Source organism: Lissotriton helveticus, chromosome 11, assembly GCF_964261635.1.
Source record: "Lissotriton helveticus chromosome 11, aLisHel1.1, whole genome shotgun sequence".
In the NCBI taxonomy this organism is placed as follows: domain Eukaryota; kingdom Metazoa; phylum Chordata; class Amphibia; order Caudata; family Salamandridae; genus Lissotriton; species Lissotriton helveticus.
This window is the reverse complement of record NC_136072.1, coordinates 793,094,185-793,114,172: the sequence shown is the minus strand read 5'-3', so window position 1 is coordinate 793,114,172 and position 19,988 is coordinate 793,094,185. Positions and strand designations below refer to the sequence as shown.

The following is a 19,988-nucleotide window of genomic DNA, read 5'->3' as shown; positions in this document are numbered from 1 at the left end:
AAACTTTGAATAAATAAATTGGTCTGCCCATTTTATGTACCCTCACCGGCCAAAGAGATCATAGTCCCCTCCGGATCGAGGAAAGCGGCAAACAAGTCCTTCAAAACAGCAAGATCTTCTATTGCTTTATCAGCGCATCTGGTAGACTCATGCGAGATTCCTCTGCTATGGATTGTTCCAAAACATTGCTACGCCAGCAAATAAAATCGGGCACTCTGTCCCATCCAGTTTATAGCAATGCCACGCATAGTGTCTGTTGCAAAAATCTATACGCAACCTTCCTGCCCCTTGGACGTTTAACATTATCCACAAGAAAGTACTGTGGTGCATGTGCAAGAGGTATATGTGCAGTGCTCTGTATATCTGCTACAACCACTGAATGAGACTAGGATATGCATCCTAGCATTGAACTATGATGTCATATTCACACTGTTTGAATCCTGGAATACCTTACGCAGAAGCAGCATATTTTAGAAGAAAGGTCTGCGCTTAAGAACATTTTAATATTATCCAAAAATGATAGTCTATGGAAGAAAACATTTTGGCTAGACTTAACCGTAGATTAATAATTTATAGTAAGCGATAATTTTGTGGGAATTTGGACAAACAAAAAGTAGATATTGCAACATTTCATGCTGCATTCATTTTCTCTTCAAGGATTAATTGACAATATGAGAAGTAACCCTGGGCGTAGTGCTACGCTATGCTCGTGGAGCGTGCGTAGTTTGCGCTACTACACAAATTGCACGTAGCACAGTGCAAAAACGGGTAGCGTGGCGGGCATTTTTTGCTTGCTCGCGGTCCTCAATGTCAAGTTAGTGACCGCGAGCTAGCAAAATCAACATCCCGGCGAGACTTTTTCCTCGTTCGCGATCAGCAACATCAAGTTGCCGATCGTGAGCGTGGAAAATAAACCTCCCGGTGAGATTCTCAACACAGGGAGGTCAGGTTTCTCATTACGAGTGGTCGCATATGCTCGCGCCGAGAGAAACTACCAGTCCGCGTTAAGAAAGCTGCAGCTCGAGTACAAATCTACTCGAGCGGCAGAAAACGACCGCTTGCACTGTGCAAGATGCCGTTTGCAATGATTGCACAGTGCGGACAAGCAACCGGCACTGTGCAATCAGAGCGAACAGCATTTCCCTACAGCACTACGCAGTTTGCGTAGCGTGCGAAGTGCGATACAATACGTTGTGCCTAATATTGAAGATGTATGCTCTAAAATAGAAGCAGTGACTATTGCCATCTATTGAGTGACCATTGAAGGAGCAAAGATGGGGGTAGTCTTACCTGGTGGAACGCACCAGCCTGGCCAGAAGGGTGCGCTTCTCCTCACTGTTGAACTGCATTATTCCAGGGCGCTCAAATTTTTCTCTTATCCACTGGCACTGCTCCATGTCATTGATGAACATAAACTCCACACCGATGTGTTGACAGTATGCCATCTGCATTCAGAAAGGAAATTAATCAAATCATGTAACTTTTACTAAGAGTTAAAAGCAATCAGACCACCATATATGGGTGGAAGAGACTCCCAACAAGCTGCAAAGAGCAACTATAAATCAGTGTTGCAAGGTCAGGTTCTGGCCCTGCCAGGTATGCCATTCTGATGGTCGTCATTTTTTTCGATGAGGTTCCTTATTCTCGGTTCACGGCAAGAGCTTCTCCCATCCTTTCAAACCTCTCCCCTGTGAACCACAGCTCCCTAAGCTGGGAGGTCCTCTTACTCCTTTCCACCACTTGCAGTCCCAAGAAGTCTCACCTACTTCCCATTCACTACACTAGTCTTTCATACACAGACGTGTAACAATGAATGTCTCCTTCCAATTGCTCACCCTCCCACGAAGGTTCTTTCCACTTCACCATCAATCTCTTGAAATTCCCTCATCCATAAAAGCCACTAGGAATTCTCTGTTGAAACTAGCAAATTCTCACAAGAATTTGCCCCCTTCCCCATCTTGATTAGCTCTCCATTAAGGGATTTTTCAATTGCATCTACTACATTTTTCCTTTCCCTGCCCTCAACTACCGTGGGTCCACCTACAAACAAATCACTGACAATTCAAACATAAATCAGTACTCTACCACACTTGTTCTCATGCAGCCCTCAAATCCTGCCTTCTACTTACAACTACTGCCTGCTCTAGCCATTGTTTTATTCTGTTCTACAGATTATCTTATCACTTGTTCATATGAGTCGCCTATCCCTTCTCTTGCATCAAAAATCACTAAAAACTTAAAATCCACCTGCTCGGACTCTTATTCTATCTTATAATTAACACAATCTAGACACTACATATACCTCTCCATTGCATTTGGTAAAGACACCAAAAGCGAATGTGGCTCACCTCCAGACGACGGATGATCTCGCGGAGTGGGAGTGCAGTCTCATTTCCTCCGATGAAGGTGGTTGTTGGCAGATGGAAAACCTTGTCCAGGTCAGATTCTTCCAGTCCATAGAAACCTACAGTGTCCAAGGCAGGCAGGACATGCACAAGCACCATTCAGAAGGAGCGAGGGAGAACATAGAACATGACAGCCAGCGCAAAATCCCATTTCAAAGACCGAAGAGGAAAAGTGATGCAAGACAGGAAAGGGTACATCCAAAGCAATAAAATTGCAAACACAAACAGCCAGGAAAGAAATAAAATTGTAAACAAAAAACACGTACAAATAATGCACAATAGGTACGCATAAAACATAACATGTATTTTGCAGAAAGCAACAGGTTTATCAAAACAAAATTTAAAGAAGCATGGTGCTCAAGGAAATAACGTCACATTAAAAACAGGTTACACATAAAGCAAAGACGGTGTGAATAAAAATTAAACCGAAATAGGTAGGGCACAAACAATGAAAGGCCGACATATGCAATGGACACAAATTGAAAGCAATGGGGTAAGAAAAGAGGCAATTTGGAAAGGAAGGGGAAAAAGGGGTGTGGGTGACATTAATTATATATTTAATAGCTGTTGCGAAAACCGTTTAAGGTGACCTTCAGCAAGGTGAAAAGAGAAGGTGAGAAGTTCACGTAATGGTCTAGAAGATAGCCTACTTTGGTCACAACTCCACTGTTGCAGCAGTTTACCCTCTGCACTTTCAATGTAAGGATACTAGATTCAGAATTCAAAATGATGATTTTACGTCAGCAACTAACTCTAGTTGGAACCTCATTTCCTTCCTCTTAGCTGACTGCTCTGATTTCGAAGGCACTACCAAAATGCCAAAAAACTAAAAATGTGATTATAAGAAAAGATGGACAGAACAGAAATTTCGACCCCAAACTCATAATGGAGATCATTTTTGGGAAATCATGCATTTAGAAGGAGCAGCACAGCTACAGAATTCAACAAATCTCAGCACAACAATGGAATACGGTTAGGCTGCCTCTGATATTAATCTGTTAACTCTCTTCCACTGTGATATCTTTTGCCATTTCATGACCAAACATCTTGATAAATGTTAAATATATATATATATTTATTCATTATTATTCATTAATACACTTTTGCCAAATGCGGAGAAAGGTGAAGGGTGTTGCTAACAGGAAATAGTCTAAGGATTAAGAGTACAAGGCACAATACATCCTATTTTCTCTGAGTCTTGTGCCCAGCCCCATCTTCTTTCCACTTTATGGAAAATGCTCCCAAGTACAAACACTTTGGTCATAAGCGGACCTTCAAGCTTCTACAAAGGAAAAGGGTCATTGAGTTGGCCCTCTCACTCAGAGCGTAATTACTAAATTACATCCCTGGGGTAACTATCTAAAAACACTTGCCCAACAATCTATGGTATTTAATTTCTGGTCAAACTTCCAATAAGAACTTTAAGTTGAGGTCCACCAAGTAATCAGAGTAGCAAGTTTAGCATGGTAATATTAATTTGGGTACAAATGCATACTTTCATGGGCAATTTCCCTTTAGGTTGCCAACAAACGTGCAGAACTTAACATGCCTTTGGCTTTTAAACTGAGCGTAGAGGATCTTATCTGCTATACTGTAATGAAGCTTTGGGGAAAGAAAACCCTGGTAGATAGTTTTACTTATTCAGATGATAATCTGACAGAACCATCAGAATAAACTAAAGAGTGATTTTGAAGGAAATGGCTAACTTTTAAGCCGTGTCATTTTCACAAGCCAAGAGGGCGTTGAATGCCATACACCTGGTTGCAGAAGTAATGTCAATGCAAAGAGTGGGAGAAAATCTTTCAAGAATAGACCGCTAATCAAACACTGGCAGAGTCTCAAAGGTATTACTCTTGAGCACTGTAAAAATCAAATTAGGATCCTTCTTGGCAAAATGAGATGAGATCAATATGGATGCAAGGCGGCCACATAGATTCCAGGTAACCAAGAGGTATGTGGCACCATTTGAACACTGCTACGGAAGTGAAATGGAACTTTGTTTAAATGAGTAACAATAAATTGGGGTCTAAATATACAAAGTTCTTGACAGAAATTAGGGATTAATGTGATGTTTAAATAATTTACTCTATAATATTGATCCAATTATAATGCTGCTCTGACGATGGGTCAACACAGTTCCCAAAACACTTTGGGAACTTTTTGAACTAAATTAGAATTGTGTGCCAAAATAATAATGGACTAAGCATGTAAATACATTCAAGATTTTTTATTTTATTTAATAAATGGTGATGTCAAAAGTGAAATGATTGTGGTAAGTGTCTTGATATTCACTGATAAGAATCAACAATATAATAACTGTGATACAGAAAGCTACAGCGATTCAGGACATGGGTACAATACAGATAAACTTCTAAAATGTTTAGAAATATTTTAAGTGGGACACCAGTAGAATTGATCTGCTCTAACAAAACATAGGCGGATATGTGTCAGAAGTGTAGTGTTTGTGACTCATCCGATTATTTACAGCTCATCAAGTTACTAAACTAGATTTTACTAATGTCAGTGTTTCTACTCTTCAAGGTCTGGCAGGCTCTTCTTTAACTGTGATGTAGCCTTTCCCAAGGACCTTGTCCAAGCCTCCTTGTGCCTAATACTTTCAAAACCAGATTTTAGTAGGGTACAGTATTCCTGCCTTCCAATACACAACCCATAGTCTCCGAGACGGGGCATTTATTTTCCCAGGATTGCTTGTCTGAGGTTCGATGTCCTTAAACCTTCCAGTCCCAGGCAATTTTCTGCAATTGTATTTGTGTAATCAGTACAGAATTCGGATAATTACAAGTAACCCAAGAAGGATAAGAAAAAGATGCAACTTTAGAATCCAAAGAAAAACTATTTTTTTGAAATGCTAAACACACATACACAGGAATTATGAGAAAGGTTAGACTGCAAAGAGAAGGGGTTATGGGTAACGGTATTTCAGCTCACCCACTGAAGTCCAGCATGCATGTTGTAAACACAAATTCAGAAAAATAAAATATAAAAATTAAGGCAGAAGAGAACCTGACCATGAAGAGCCTTGCTCCTTGTAAGTGAAGTACAATGGGACAGTACAACCACATCTGTTTAAGCACCTCTTCAGGACACCAGAGGTGGTGACCTCTTTGAGCCTGAAATCTCTGCGCTAGTGTACTCTGAAGAAGGCAAAAACCTCACACTTTGGCTTCATTATTTTTGGTGGACTGAAGGTCACCCTCCATTTTCACATATCTGCTTACTCATAAGGCTTCTTAAATCATATTTAAGCAGACTCCAATGTGAAGTCAGCTGCGTACAGCATCTTCCAACCCAAGGACCAAATTGTGAATAACACACACACACACGCACACACACACACACACACACGCACACACACACACACGTGTCAATTTATGGAGAACTGGTAAGCTTGTACAGGAGGACAGCGCTCTGCCCTGAGGTCCTTGTTAAAGATTTCCATAAATGCAGTATGGAGACACCCAAGCAGTGCCTGTTATTGTTAGTCACGTGCACGCTGCTAAACAATGACCATCTGCTCTAAAAAGTGCTTCTTTCGTGACAGTTCCTTTGCTAGTGAGGGGAGCAAATGAGAACCCCCAAGGTGGTTCAATGATATGCTGCAAGAAAAGAGTGGATCTTCTATCACAATTAAGGTTTAATTGACAATGGTGGGAAAGTGATTCAGGAGAAACTAAAGTGGATGTATTGGATGAAGTGGCCGTACAGCCCAGTCTTAAATGGTTTCAACTGAAGCACCTCCACTAAATGTATTATAAGAGCATGAAGTTGCACGAAATGGGCTTAGTACAAGTGAAAATGTACCACCATGCAGATGTTCTGGAGACAGGCCTAGAACGACTGGGCTGCAATACTAGGAAAAGGATAGATTGGACTACCTTGTTTGGGATATTAGGCACTTTGACCTTACAAGGAAACTATTAACCCTATTCATTTTGGAAGTACTGGCAGCTATGAGGGATGCAGCCAGGGAATAGGGCAGTATACTGGCAAATAGGCTGGGATTATGGTCAGTAGGACAAGCTTGTGAATGGCTTCGAAAAATGTGGTTTACGCATCAACAAATGTTGGCTAAGTCTGGAAGGAGAGGATGGCCATTGTCTATTTGTTGTGGACTGGAGTGAACTGAAGAAGGTTGGTGAAATATACGAAGTGGAGTACCTGCTCCATTATGTGTTCCACCCTTTGCCTTCTAAACAATAAGAATGGTGGCCAATATTCATGCTGACCTTCCTCCTCTTGAGAACCTAATTTAAATGCTGCTCCACAATTACTGTGATGACACTATTGGTTATTGTATTTGTTCTTCAAGTTTGTATTTTCTTTTAAGGAGTGTTAAAAGTCAATACAATTAACTTTCTAAAAATATTTAAAAGTGAAATCAGTAAATGGATACATACTTACGGAAATTAACAAACTTAACACCCACACCAAAAAAATACAACTGCAACAAATCAATTTCTTTGAAAGGCCACATACCCTGAGGCATCTTGTATTTCTTAGCAGTCCCCCTGACAAGAGTACGTTAAAGTAGTTTTTGCTGTATAATTGCCTAGGCATGCAAGACTTGTACAAGCCTTGATGGATAGACTATCCTTGGCTACATGGTCATCTGGGACACCCACTAAACATCATAAACTCCTCTGAAAAGCACACAAGCCATGAATTCACTTTCCACTGATGATGAACTGGAGTCAATTGCTCAACTATTTATCAGAAAAGGGCATGCAATAGTTTCTATAACCTCTCCAACATTAATACACCTTTCAGCCCTCCCACCTCCCAAGTAGTCATGCTGTTAAAACAGAAGCGCCAATAAGGGAGATACTCATGTGAAGCAGGCTTCAGGGTGCCACTATGTATAAAAACATGCTTCAAAGCTGCAACACAGCCATATGCACGTCAAATGTTGCCAGTTGGATGTGGTCGCTCTCACGTTTTGTATACAAGTTGGTTTTGTGCACCTGGTGTGCCAGCCCTGTAACTAGAGTTTGTTCCATGGCCCTGTTTCTATAAATCTGGATTAGTGTCTACTGCCAATCTGTTCCTTTTCTATTACTTTGAGTGCTAGTCTTGTTTCTAGGACTCCAAGGATAACAGCTACTGGAATGTTTGTCCTCATTCTCTAGTTCTGTGCAAGTTAGTTACAGTATTCTACACATTAAAAAGACACCTATTCACTTATGCAACTTTGTTTGCCCCCTGAGAGGATGACAGATGGTTCAGCTAGTGACTTCAAAAAGGATACAGAAGCGCACATGGCCCAGCAGGACCAAGGCTTATTTATATATGCTTGGTCCCCGTCTGCAGTGGCATAAAGAGCCCAAAACAAAATACTGCCTGGAACATGACCCAGATAAATTATCAGTGGCAGTTGTTAATTCACGCATTCACTCATCATTTTCCCCCCAAAAACGATATATAGCTATGATACATATGTCTACGGAGAGTCCCAAGAGTGAAGAGTTAGCAACTTATTAATCCTGAAGCAACTGCTACTGGTCTCTGCAATCAATTCCATGGCTGTTGCGTTGAGCATTTCTTGTGTCCCCTTCTGTGGTCTCTGTATCAATTTCAATCCCAGGATTCCTCGCTTTTTTTTTTTTTGCGGCTCTGAGACAACACTATGCAGGATGACTTGGACCTCTACAGACTACTGGCTAACTAACACACAGCAGCGCAATTGCTAACCTGATAAGCTGCTCACAAGCACACTGAAATGCATCCAGTAAGGCAAAAGTTACACAAAAAGAATACATATCCACATACCTGGGCAAGACCTTCCACGGCCAAATGTCTAGACATTTACAGCAAGCCAACTTTAATCTTTCTCGAATTATACGGGAGGAAAAGCAGAATGCTTCAACTAACCCATACGTTTACAAGCCTCTGGTGGTGTGAACATTATACAAGAAAATTAGGTTTAGCTGTAATTCGCAGATCATAAACAACTATAGGCTTACCCTCCTTTGGGGCATAGTCCATAGTGCTTATCGGATTACAGCCACACATCATATACACTCCTAAACATTATTTAACATGGGAGGAGCATTTTTTCAATACATATTTAATACACAGCTTGATTGCACAGGGTGGACCTCTGTAAGAGCAACAGCTGATTCGTACACCAGCCTGTGTATTTCCCCTCTATGCCTCCGGCCCAACCTTCTTTTGTACCCCTCTTTTTATTTATGCCCTCATGCCCAGGCTCCCCTTCCTATACCCACTTCTCTGAGCTCTTTGCTATCCCCTCTTCCATATTCATTTTCAATTCTCTCCTCTATGAGCTTTCTTTTAATGCCTTTCTCCCCAGGCTATTCTTCAAGACCTTCCTCCATCACCTTATTTCCTCAGTTTCCTTTCTTATATCTCATACGTAGCCACCCATCCTTGTAGGTCCCCTTATGCCCTCAGGTCGTACAAATGGAGACTGCAACACCAATAAGAATTTAATTTTCCTTCACCACCCATCAACCATCCTTCAGCTATCTGCACGTTTCTCTAAGAAAAGTCATCAAGAAGCTAAGGAGGGTGTCAACTACTACACAATAACTTGAGGCGTTCCTGAGTCTTCAGAAGTGCCTCATAAAATGTATATCAAAATCCCACCTTCTGCACAATACTCTTCCCATGTTAAATAAGTGGGATACTGAATTTCATGGAGTTACATACACAAGTGCCAGCGTATCCACAAATTCAGCAAGTCAGAATTCGTGGAATACAAACATGCATCTCCTTGAACTCAGGTATTCCAAACAGGAGGTTTTATTCCTCGAACTAAAATTAATTCATTGTCTGTTCATCCAATTGGTGCATGCTCTGGTTAGTTCCATTATATGACCAATTATGAACCAATGCCCGGGATGGTTAGAAAGGATGTCTGCATACCTCCCACTGTTAGAACTCCCAGCCGTTCCATGAATGCTGCAAGGTCTGGTAAAGGGAATTGCAGGCACACGCCAGGAAAAAGACAGAAAGACCTGGTCAGTTAGTAAGGACTACTGTGGATGCGGGAAAAAAGTTAATGGGGGCAAAACAGAGCCTGCTATAGTAGCCTCATTGTGCCAAGTGACACTTTGCATTTCAATTTTCAGCTCTTTGTCAGTTAAACTACCCCACGTTCTAGTGGTTAAGAAGACATTCCTCCCATGCACATTCATAAGGTCAACTAGAACAAGAAGTCAACAAACATGGACAGAAAAACGTTACTTGGCACAAGAGAATTCTTTGAAGAAGTGCAGTGTTGGTCTCTCTCTCAGATTGGTGAGATGAGGGCACTATGTGCTTTTAAAATACTTATAAAATTGCCAAAACCCTAAAAATTAAAAATGTATCACCAACACACATTGATAGAATCCTTTTGTTTGAATGGATCTGCAAGGAGGGTGATTCTATCATTTCCTCTGTACTTCCCATATTGTTTTGGAGAATGCTTTGAAGAAGCCTAATGCACTTTCGAAGCGCAGTTTACACTGGCCTCGTTAATATGGCCTTCAGGAGGGCCTCAAAAGTATTAGCATTTTACTACTTCTTCAGTAACAGGTACTGAAACCTCGACCATTTGAGGGGGTAAGGTGCACATCTAGTCTTAGCGGATCACATTTACGTGTCCTTGTAAGAAATACCAAAGTGAGGTATAGTGGGCAGAGAATCCAGTGGAACCTTAAAGGTAGGCAGAGGTAAAAATATATATGACCTTACTCTTAATTTGTGGTAGTGTGGACGAGCAGTGAGGCTCTATCAGAGGGCAGTGTTAAGCATTTCTTGTCCCCTCTCAATCAGCGATTGATGTCACACACTCAGACTGAACTCAGACCAATTTGGTTTGTATAAAAATATTAAGTTATTTTATTTCTAGAACCAAGCCAAGCCTGTCACAGGTAAGTGAAATACATGCTTTGCAAAATCTTATGCAATGTTTTACAATTGAATGCAAGTTCAAATACAGTTGTTTGAAACACATGTAGGTTATAATGTAGAAATTACTTTTCAAGTTACTTTTTCTACGATATGCCTAGATAAAACACTGGGACATTTCCTAGAGAAAAGGTAAGTAGAATCAGTTTTGCACAGATGTCGTTTTTCAGGTTTTCATACAAATCAACTCCACACTTAGAACATTTTTCAAGGGAAAACAGTCAATTTATTCCTATGGAGAGAAATGAAGTTATTGGTTAACAGGTAAATACTCTGTCTTTGGGGTCGAGTTTCTGGGGTTAGAGCAAGGGTTCCACCAGGGTCAAGGATGCATTCTCAAAGCACCCTCAGCGGCACTAGAGCTGCCGGGTGCAGAGTGCTGAGGCCCAATGTTATCCAAAGGGGGCTAGGGGGCCTCCATTTGGAGGCTGCTTACGAGCAGGCCACAAGGTTGTGGGAGCAAAGCTCCTGGTGTTAGGTTCAAGGCAAAGGGGGATCCGAGATAGCACCCAAAGTACACCCGCAGCGTGTAGGGAAGTGGGTTTCTGTTGCAGTAACCCCTCCCACTTTTTGCCTGATACCTAATAGACTTTTCCTTGCTGTGCCCTGGGTCCCTGCCAATCAGGTACTCAGGGCCTGTGTTCCTCCCTTAAAAAACTGTACTAAAGCCTAAACCCAATTGGCATCTCTGGCCACATGTCAGCCCCTGGTAAATGGTACACTAGGTACCCAGGGCATTGTGACCAGAGTAGACCCCTAAGAGCTGCAGCACTTACTGTGCCACCCTTAGGGGCCAAGTACCCTGACAACCACACACTGCCTTTGCAGGCTGAGTGTCCTGGTGCAGAACTAAACAAAGATTCGACATGGCACACAACCCTGTGTGCCCCACTGCCCCGGCATACATCAGTCACCCCTCTAGCTGAGTGCTCTATGCCAGTAGAGGGGGCACAGGTGCATGAGCCTGTGCCCCTACAGGACCCAGGGCCATTCCTGGGCACTGTAAGTGCAGTGATCAGATTAAGAGTATATGGTGCTGGGAGCTAGTCATTACGAACTCAACAGTACCATAATGGCTACACTGAAGACTGACAAGTTTGATCTCAAACTTCTCAGCACATTAAACCCACACTGATGCCAGTGTGGGATTTAATGTAAAATGCACTACAGAGGGCATCTTAGAGATGCCCCCTGAAACCTAACCTACAGTCCACGTATTGTCTGAGAGGCTGACTAGGCTGCCACACAGCAGACATGTTGCTGGACCCCTGGGTGGAGAGCCCCCAGCTCTCCTGGGCCTGCAACAATGCACATCCTGGGCGAGGTGCTAGGTCTCCTCCCCCAGATGGGCAGGGGAAGCTACAAAGGCAGTCCGCCTTTGTGAACTTCTCCTGGCCACTTGCTGTACTCAGCAACCGGCCCCCACCAGTTCTGACCCCCACTCTGGCGGGAAGACTGGTGGGAAACCCTCAGTGAGGAAAGGGGATGTGCCAGCCTGAGTCAACTCCACCCCTCAGGTGGGAGAGGCGAGGTGAAACAACACGGGGCTCTGGCCATCTTGAAGATGGGGAGCCCTGCCCAATCAGAGATAGGCTCCTGCCCTCCTCCCACAGGAGAGGAGCAGGATAGGGGGTGTACCCACCTCAGGGCAGGGACCCATTGGTCTCTGCCCTCACCGTACCTGTAACGCCCGTAAACTTAGTATTTAGGGGCACCCTGAACCTTACTTCCCCAGATCCACATTCCGAAACAAGAAAGAAGAACAAGGAACAAAAAGACCTGCCGTGCAGCGGCTAAAAAGAGGAAGATACCAACCGATTTGGCCCCAGCCCTACCGGCCTGTTGACCCTCGAACCTGCTACTGCTAAACCCCGGCGACTCTAGTGGTCAGCAACCTCAAAATCCCCGGAGGACCTCACTGCCTTGTGACTCTGACTACCTGGGTGTCCCACGAGCAGTGGTACTGCTCGCAGCAAGTAACAAGCCCTGGCATCAGCCTGGAAAGCACACACTGCACCCGTCAAGCCTGGACTGTGCCGGAGTGAATCAAGACCACGAGGACATCCCCCTGGCGACTGGGACCCGAAGTCTAGTGCTTAAAGACCCCCCTCGACGAACCAGACGACGCCTGCAGCCTCAGAACCAGGGACCCCCCCCCCTACCGTGATCAGCTGTGGGTAAGATTTCCCGACGCCAAAAGACACCCCTGCACCCAGCAACCCACGGCCTCTTGTGCCCAACTCCTTGGTGTCCACCCCTCCTCCAGCTTCCCAACTTACCTCTCGAAGTGGTGGTCGCACCTGAAGAATCTCTGTCCCCGAGCCTGCAGCCTTTGTTCACTTTCCAAGATCTCCATTGAATAACATTGAGCGACCCGATGGCTCAAAAGCACCCTGCACCCAGCCGCCTGAGTGCCCCTGCGAGTGAAACCTCTATCCTATCTCACTTGCCCTGAGTAAGTAACCAGGAGCCCAGCTCCCACAACCGCGTGGCCTGCTAGCCAGCAGTCACCAACCAAGGGCCCCTGTGCCGCTGAGGGTGTAACAACTGTACTTACCTGACCCTGGGAGACCCCCGAGTCTATGCCCAGAACCTTAGCCTTGCCAGTCTAGTACTTACCCAAAAGCTGATTACTCACCTTTCTTCCATAGGGTAACATGGACTGGTTTCACTTGAAATTCTAAGTGTGGAGTTTTGAAACTTTAAAATATTAGTCTAAAATCAGCCGAACAACAAATTCCGATTTACTCACCTGCTATCAGGAGAGACCCCAGTGCTGGATCTTGGTACCCAGCACTGACCCTGAAAAGTAATTACAACCGTACTTACCGCTAACTCAATTTTCTTCCATAGGAAATCATTGACTGTTTTTCTGTGAAATTTCTTCTAAGTGTCGATTTTTGCAAATTACAAATATTCCTTAAAATCTGTACAAACTACAAAAACGTAATTACTTACCTGTTTAAGATAGATGTCCCAGTGCTGGACCTAGGAGCCCAGCACTGGATTACAAAAATAACACAAACAACCTTTCCATGCAATCTGAATTTCCTTCCATTGGATATCATTGCCTGGTTTTTGTTGAAAAAGTTTGTGTCGATTTTACAAACTTACAAATATTCGTTAAAAATCGCCTGTATAACAAATACAATCCTTCAACTGTTTACAGGTGGTGTACCAGTGCTGGATCTAGGATCCATCCCAGAGTTAGAAAGAGTAATCATAACCCCACTTACCTGCTAATTAATTTTCTTTAATAGGAAATCATTGACTGTTTTTCTGTGAAATTTCTTCGAAGTGTCAACTTTAAAAATACCAAAATATTACTAAAAATTACTAGTGTGACTTAACGAATAGTTTTCTTACCTGTCGGTGTAGTTTTGCAGCTTGAAGATCTTTCTGGATTCACTATGCTGTGCATTATTCCGCGGTCTTGTGGTTGGGTCCGGATTCGTAGTCTTTTCTTTGTTTTTTTTTGTGGTTTTTTTTCTTTGCCCAGGTGGGCGTCTGCGTCACACACCCCTTGGGTGTATTTCCGGTGACGTCGGCATGCTTCCTGCGGAAGCTCCCACTCTTGGGCGCCATCTTCGGGTTCTTTTTTTCCGTGTTTCTTTCGTTTCCGAAGTAATGGCAATGTTCTATTTAGTTGGTATTTTACCGCTTTGTACTTTTAAAGTCCTTTCTTTAGTTAACCACCTCTTCTCTCTCCAGCCTCATCTTTCTGGCGGAGGTGGGTGGGTTCGCTAGTGAATCCAGAAAGATCTTCAAGCTGCAAAACTACACCGACAGGTAAGAAAACTATTCGTTTTGCAGCATGAATCTTTCTGGATTCACAATGCTGTGCATAGATTTTGTAGCAGTTTCTCATCTCTGTGGCGGCTGGGTGGAAGATGAGCGTTGGGTGTTGAATATGTGCTGTAGCACCTTCTGTCCAACTTGAGCTTCCTTGTTCATTTGTATGTCCACACAGTAGTGCTTCGTGAACGTGTGCACCGAAGCCCATGTTGCCGCCAGTCATATGCCCTCTATGGGTGTGTTAGCCAGGAAGGCTATTGTAGCGCCCTTCTTCCTGGTGGAGTGGGCACGTGTCCCCTCTGCCAGTTCTTGTCCTGCACGCTTGTGGCAGAGTTGAATTGTCTGTGCGATCCATCGTGCAATGGTCTTTTTGGTTACAGCTTTCCCCATGAAGCTGTTTGCGAATGACACAAAAAACTGTTTTGTTTTCCTGTGTCCCTTTGTCCTTTCAATGTAGTGCATGACTGCCCTTCTGGCGTCCAGGGTGTGCAGAGCTCGCTCTGCACTGGTTGTTGGTTTTTGGAAAAAACTCGGTATCTGTATAGACTGGTTCATGTGAAATTTGGATACCACCTTCGGCATGAAGTGTGGGTCAGTCCTCATCACAACTCTATCATTGTGTATTTGTATGTAGGGTTCTTGTAGCGTCAGCGCTTGAAGCTCGCTTACTCTGCGTAAGGACGTTATTGCAACCAGGAAGGCTGTTTTCATAGTTAGCATCTTTAGGGAGGCCTTGTGAAGTGGTTCAAAGGGCTCCTTCATGAGTTCCGTTAGGACGGTGTTCAAGTTCCATGCAGGTGGCGGCACCCGCTTGGGTGGTGCGATCCTTTTTGCTCCTTCTAGGAATCTCTTCACCACCTGTGATGTGAAGAAGCTCCTGCACGTTTCTCCCCTTGTGTAGGCAACTATCGCTGCCAAGTGGACTCTTAAAGAGGATGAGCTAAGGTTCTTTTCCAGCAAGTGCGTCAGGTACCTTAGCACTGTGGAGTCCCTCTTCATTTTATTGTGGAGTCTTTCCTGTCTGCACCATATTGTGAATCTTTTCCATTTCGCAACGTAGCACTTCCGAGTGCTGGGCCTTCGTGCCTCACGAAGTACCCTCAGGGTGCTTTCTGGTAGTCTCAAATGTGCGAACTCTATGTCCTCAGGAGCCACGCTACTAGGCTCATGCTCTCTGCCTCTGGATGTAGTACCTCTCCGTTCTGCATGGAGAGTAGGTCTTTCCTCCTGCTGAATCTGTGGGGTGCACTCTGTGTCATCTCCATGATCTGCGAGTACCATGTCTGCCTCGCCCACTATGGTGCGACCAGTATCAGTGTCATGTTGCTCGCTCTGCACTTGCTCAGCACTCTGTATCAGTGGTATCGGGGGAAAGGCGTAAGCAAATGTCCTTGACCAATCTATCCATAGGGCATTCCCCAGTGTCCCCTCCTCGGGCTGCCTGGATGCGAAGTTTGGGCATTTTGCATTCTGGCGTGTGGCAAACAGATCCACCGATGGTGTCCCTCACCTGTCGAACAGGTACCTTGTCTCCTGAGCATTGAGCTCCCACTCGTGGGATGCCGATGTCTGCCTGCTGAGCCAGTCGGCTTGTATGTTGTCCTTCCCTGGTAGGTGTATGGCTAGCAGGTCTATCTTGAGAGGGATGGCCCATCTCCATATCTCCTGCGCCAGCGTTGAAAGCGGGGCTGACTGTGTGCCCCCCTGCTTGTTGATGTAGAACATCGCAGTGGTGTTGACTGTTTGTATCAACACCTTGTGCTTGTACAGTCTTGTTTGAAAGGCTTTCAGTGCAAGGAAGATTGTCTTCAGTTCTAGGTAATTGATGTGCTTCGCCGCATCTGTTGGCGTCCACAGTCCCCTCACCTTGAGCTCCTCCATGTGAGCGCCCCATCCCTTCAGGGATGCGTCTGTGGTGATGGTCACTGTTGGCGTTGGGGGCGTTAGAGGCTTTCCCCTTGTTATGTTCTCCATGGTCCACCATGCCATCTCCTTCTGCACTGCGTGCGTTACAACCACTAGATCCTCCCAACCGCCTGTAGCTTGTGACCATTGCTCCTGTAGCCATTCTTGAATGGGTCTCATGTGGAGTCGTACATTTGGTACCAGGTGGATGCATGATGCCATCATGCCCATGATCTTGCTCGCAGTCCTCACTGTCCGAGCTTGTCCCTTCCGGTAGAGGCGAGTTTCCTTCACCAGCGCCCTCCACCTCTTCTCGCTGGGGAACACCTTGCCCTGTAAGGTGTTGATCTGTGCTCCCAGGAAGATCTTGACCTGTTCCGGCTCCATTGATGATTTCTTCCAATGGATGGAGAACCCCAGGCTTATGAGCGTGCTCGTCACTGTATGTGCGTGCTGCTTGCATTTCTGGTATGAGTTTGCTTTCACCAGCCAGTCGTCCAGGTAAGGGTATACGTGTATTCCTTGCCTTCGTAGGTGCGCTGCGACTGCCGCGAGGCACTTTGTGAAGACCCTTGGTGCTGATTTTAGTCCGAAGGCCAGTGTCGTGAACTGGTAGTGGCTTTCTCCAATGGTGAACCTGAGCATGTGTTTGTGCTTTCTGTTCATTGGGATGTGCAGGTAGGCGTCTTTGAGGTCTATTGTGACCATGAAGTCCCCGGTCTGCAATTGTGGGAGCACCTCTTGCAGGGAGGTCATTTTGAATTTTTGCGTTCTTATGAATTTGTTCAGGAACCGTAAGTCCAGAATGGGTCTCATTGTCTCGTCTACCTTTGGTACCAGGAAGTACGTTGAGTATATTCCTGTGTTTCTTTCCTTGAAGGGTACCCGTTCTATGGCCTGCTTCCGCAGGAGTTCCTTTGCCTCCTCCTGAAGACACTGCAGCTGCTTGCTTGCTAGTGTTTTTCTTTTTGGTTTTCTGCTTGTTGGCCTCCCCTCCAACTCTATGCAGTATCCGAATTGGATAATGTTGAGGATCCATTTGTCTGATGTGATTTCTCTCCACTCTCGGAGGTAAAATCTTAATCTTCCTCCCACTGGTGTCATGTGGTCGTAGGTATCTAGTTTGTCTTGGCCCATCTGTACGTGCTGCCCCCTGGGATCTTCTTTGTGGGCGGGCACACAGAGTTTTTTGAAGTCACTTACAGGTGGGCTGCTGCCCCCTCTCCTATTTTGTCCCCGTCCATTTCTCCCTCGAAAGGACTGGCCTCTTTGTTGGTACTGCCAGGACTGCTTCTGCTGACCATGCTGAGCCTGCGAGTCTGCCTGGTGCGTTTGCTGGAAAGCCTGGTGTGATGTACCTGGCTGGTTTACGCCTCTCCCGCCGGGCCTCCGTGACGGGGTGCCCCTCTTGTTCCCTCTGAACTGCAATGCTCCCATGGATCTTGCTGTTTCGTTATCTTTTTTCAGTTGACTGAGCGGGTCATCAACTGTTGTTCCGAAAAGCGTGTTGCCGTTGAACGGTGTGTTCAGGATGCTGTGTTGCACCTCCGGTTTGAAACCTGAGATCCTGAGCCAGGCGTGCCTCCTTTCCGGACGCCCATCATCATGAGCCTGCTGGCGGTGTCTGCCCCATCCAGGGCCGTCTTAAGGCAAGAATTTGCAGCGCTTTTTCCCTCTTCAACCAGCTTTTCGGCCTTCTGCCTGGCATCCTGGGGCAGGTCCTTCACCAACTGCCACAGCCCCTCCATGATCTGGTACATGTGCCTGTTTATCAGGGCGTTGGAATTAGCCATGCGCCAGTGGGTCGCGGCATTCCGTTCGATCCTTCTGCCCACCAGATCCATCCTTTTGCTCTCCTTATCCGGTGGCGGGCCAGAGGTAGTGGGTACGTTAGCCCTCCTCCTTGCTGTGGCCGTGATAATAGAGTCTGCGGAGACCGTGCCCTGAATGTAGGCCGGGTCCTTTGTGGAATGCTTGTACTTCTTCTCAGTTCTGGGAGTTACTGCCTTGCATGTTGCGGGCTCCCTGAATGCTTCCTTCCCCTGAGCCAAGACGCTTTCGAGCATTGGACGGAACTGGCTCCTCGTTTGTGTTGGGAGCAATGTTTCTAGAAGGAAGTCTGCTTTCTGCTTCTCTTCGTCGAGCTTGAGCATGAAAGCTGCTGCGGCAGATTGTATCACCGAGTTGTAGGCCCCGATGTCGTCCGGCGGCGAGGGCCTCGAGGGGTAAGTGTCGACCACCTCCTCCGGGCTGTCGGTGTCGACATCTATGTAATCTACCTCCTGTAGGTCAGAGGGTGCCGTCTTGCTTTCCTCTTCCTCCCCATAGTTGTAACTATCGTAGGGATTCTCATACTCCTCCTGGTCGTCGATCACCTCGACGTCCTGGTCTTGTTCCTCGGCGACTTCGGCGATCTCATCCTCCTCCTCGACCGCCTCCACCACCGGTGGCTTAGTCTTGTGAGGGATCGTGAAGGCTTTCATCTTTGCATCGAAATCTTTCTTCCGCTGCATGATGTTCTCCATTTCGGCCTCGAGGCGCCTTCTCTTCTTCTCCATCTCGGCCGCGTGTTCCGCGTCGGATGGGTTGGCCGTTCTTTTCGGCGGATGGCTCGTCGCCGTACCTTTCGGTGTCGAAGTTTTCGACGTCGACCCGGATTTGGGGTCTCTGGTCGTCGTCGTCAGTTTTGGGTCTTTCTCCCTCGGCGTCGATCGATCCTTTTTGGGGACGATTTTCGACGTTTTCTGCTGATCAGCAGCTCTCGGCGCCGGGGACTCCTTCTCGGAGGATCCGCTGGGCCTGGGAGTAGTCGCGGACGCCGCCTTTTTTGGCGTCGGCGCTTTCGGGGTCTTGCCCTCGATTTTTCTAGACTCAGAGTCTCTCGGGTTCTTGGGGGCCGAAGAGTCTCCTACCTTGTCAGAAGTCTTCGTGTAATCGGTCTCTACGACCGTGTAGCTGTCGTCTTCGGCGGCAGCGTTGTCTTCTTCCTCGGAGGACATCCCCAGCTCGTAGAGGGACGGAGTCGGGGCCTTCCCCTGCAGGGTGGCGTGTGCTACCCTCTACCTCTCTCTCACACGAAGGGTCTTCGGGGCGAAGGCGGAACAGGCGTTGCAGTCTCCGCTTTCGTGGTTCACCGGTAGGCAAAGGCCTTTACCCCTCAGACAAAACGACAACCTGATGTCATTTAGGAGAGATTTAAAAACCCACCTGTTCTCAAAGGCGTACTAATCTTACCCGGTAGCCAGACACAGTAATCAGTCGACAGCGCTGCGAGGCCTCCGGGTGGTTATGCGCTATACAAGTGGAATTTTTCATTTCATTTCATTTCACCGGGTGCTGGTCCTTCTGCGCGTACTTGTGGTGGCAGTTACGGCAGAACTTGAACGGCGGGTTGTCCATCATCGAGCGTCCAGGGCCTTTCTGGTCGCGTGTTCGTCGACTGTCGTCGATGATCTCGATGAAAAACGCCTTTTCCTTGCCGACTTTACGTCGATGAAGTCCCCTGGAGTCTTCAGATGACTTCCTCATCTTTTCTGCATTTTCTTTCTTCTTTCTCCAAAAATGTCTGGAGCCCAAACGGGAACGATCCAGACCCGACCGCGGAAAAAAAGAATCTGAAGATGGCGCCCAAGAGTGGGAGCTTCCGCAGGAAGCATGCCAACGTCACCGGAAATACACCCAAGGGGGGTGTGACGCCGACGCCCACCTGGGCAAAGAAAAAAAAAACCAAAAAAAACACAAAGAAAAGACTACGAATCCGGACCCAACCACAAGACCGCGGAATAATGCACAGCATAGTGAATCCAGAAAGATTCACGCTGCAAAACCGATTTTGCTCAACTGTTTACAGTACCTGTCTCAGGACTGAATCTAGGATCCAGTCCTGCAGTTAGAAAAGTAATCCTGGAAGTAATCTATTGCCTCCTTTTAGAAATTCCCATTGAGCTC

General features: G+C 45.9%; 1 protein-coding gene across 4 annotated transcripts in view; it reads right to left on the bottom strand.

The window, feature by feature from the left end:
* The window catches only part of OGDH (oxoglutarate dehydrogenase), a 666,388-nt gene that overhangs the window by 469,928 nt on the left and 176,472 nt on the right, over positions 1-19,988 (bottom strand). For 2 of the 4 annotated variants that reach the window (XM_078666770.1, XM_078666767.1), the window contains exons 5-7: positions 9,312-9,356; positions 2,349-2,464; positions 1,291-1,445 (exon numbers count right to left, since the gene is read on the bottom strand). In XM_078666770.1, the coding sequence (XP_078522896.1) occupies positions 1,291-1,445; positions 2,349-2,464; positions 9,312-9,356 (316 nt within the window). The remainder of the gene's footprint in view (positions 1-1,290; positions 1,446-2,348; positions 2,465-9,311; positions 9,357-19,988) is intronic. The other 2 variants (XM_078666769.1, XM_078666768.1) reach the window with 1 other exon arrangement.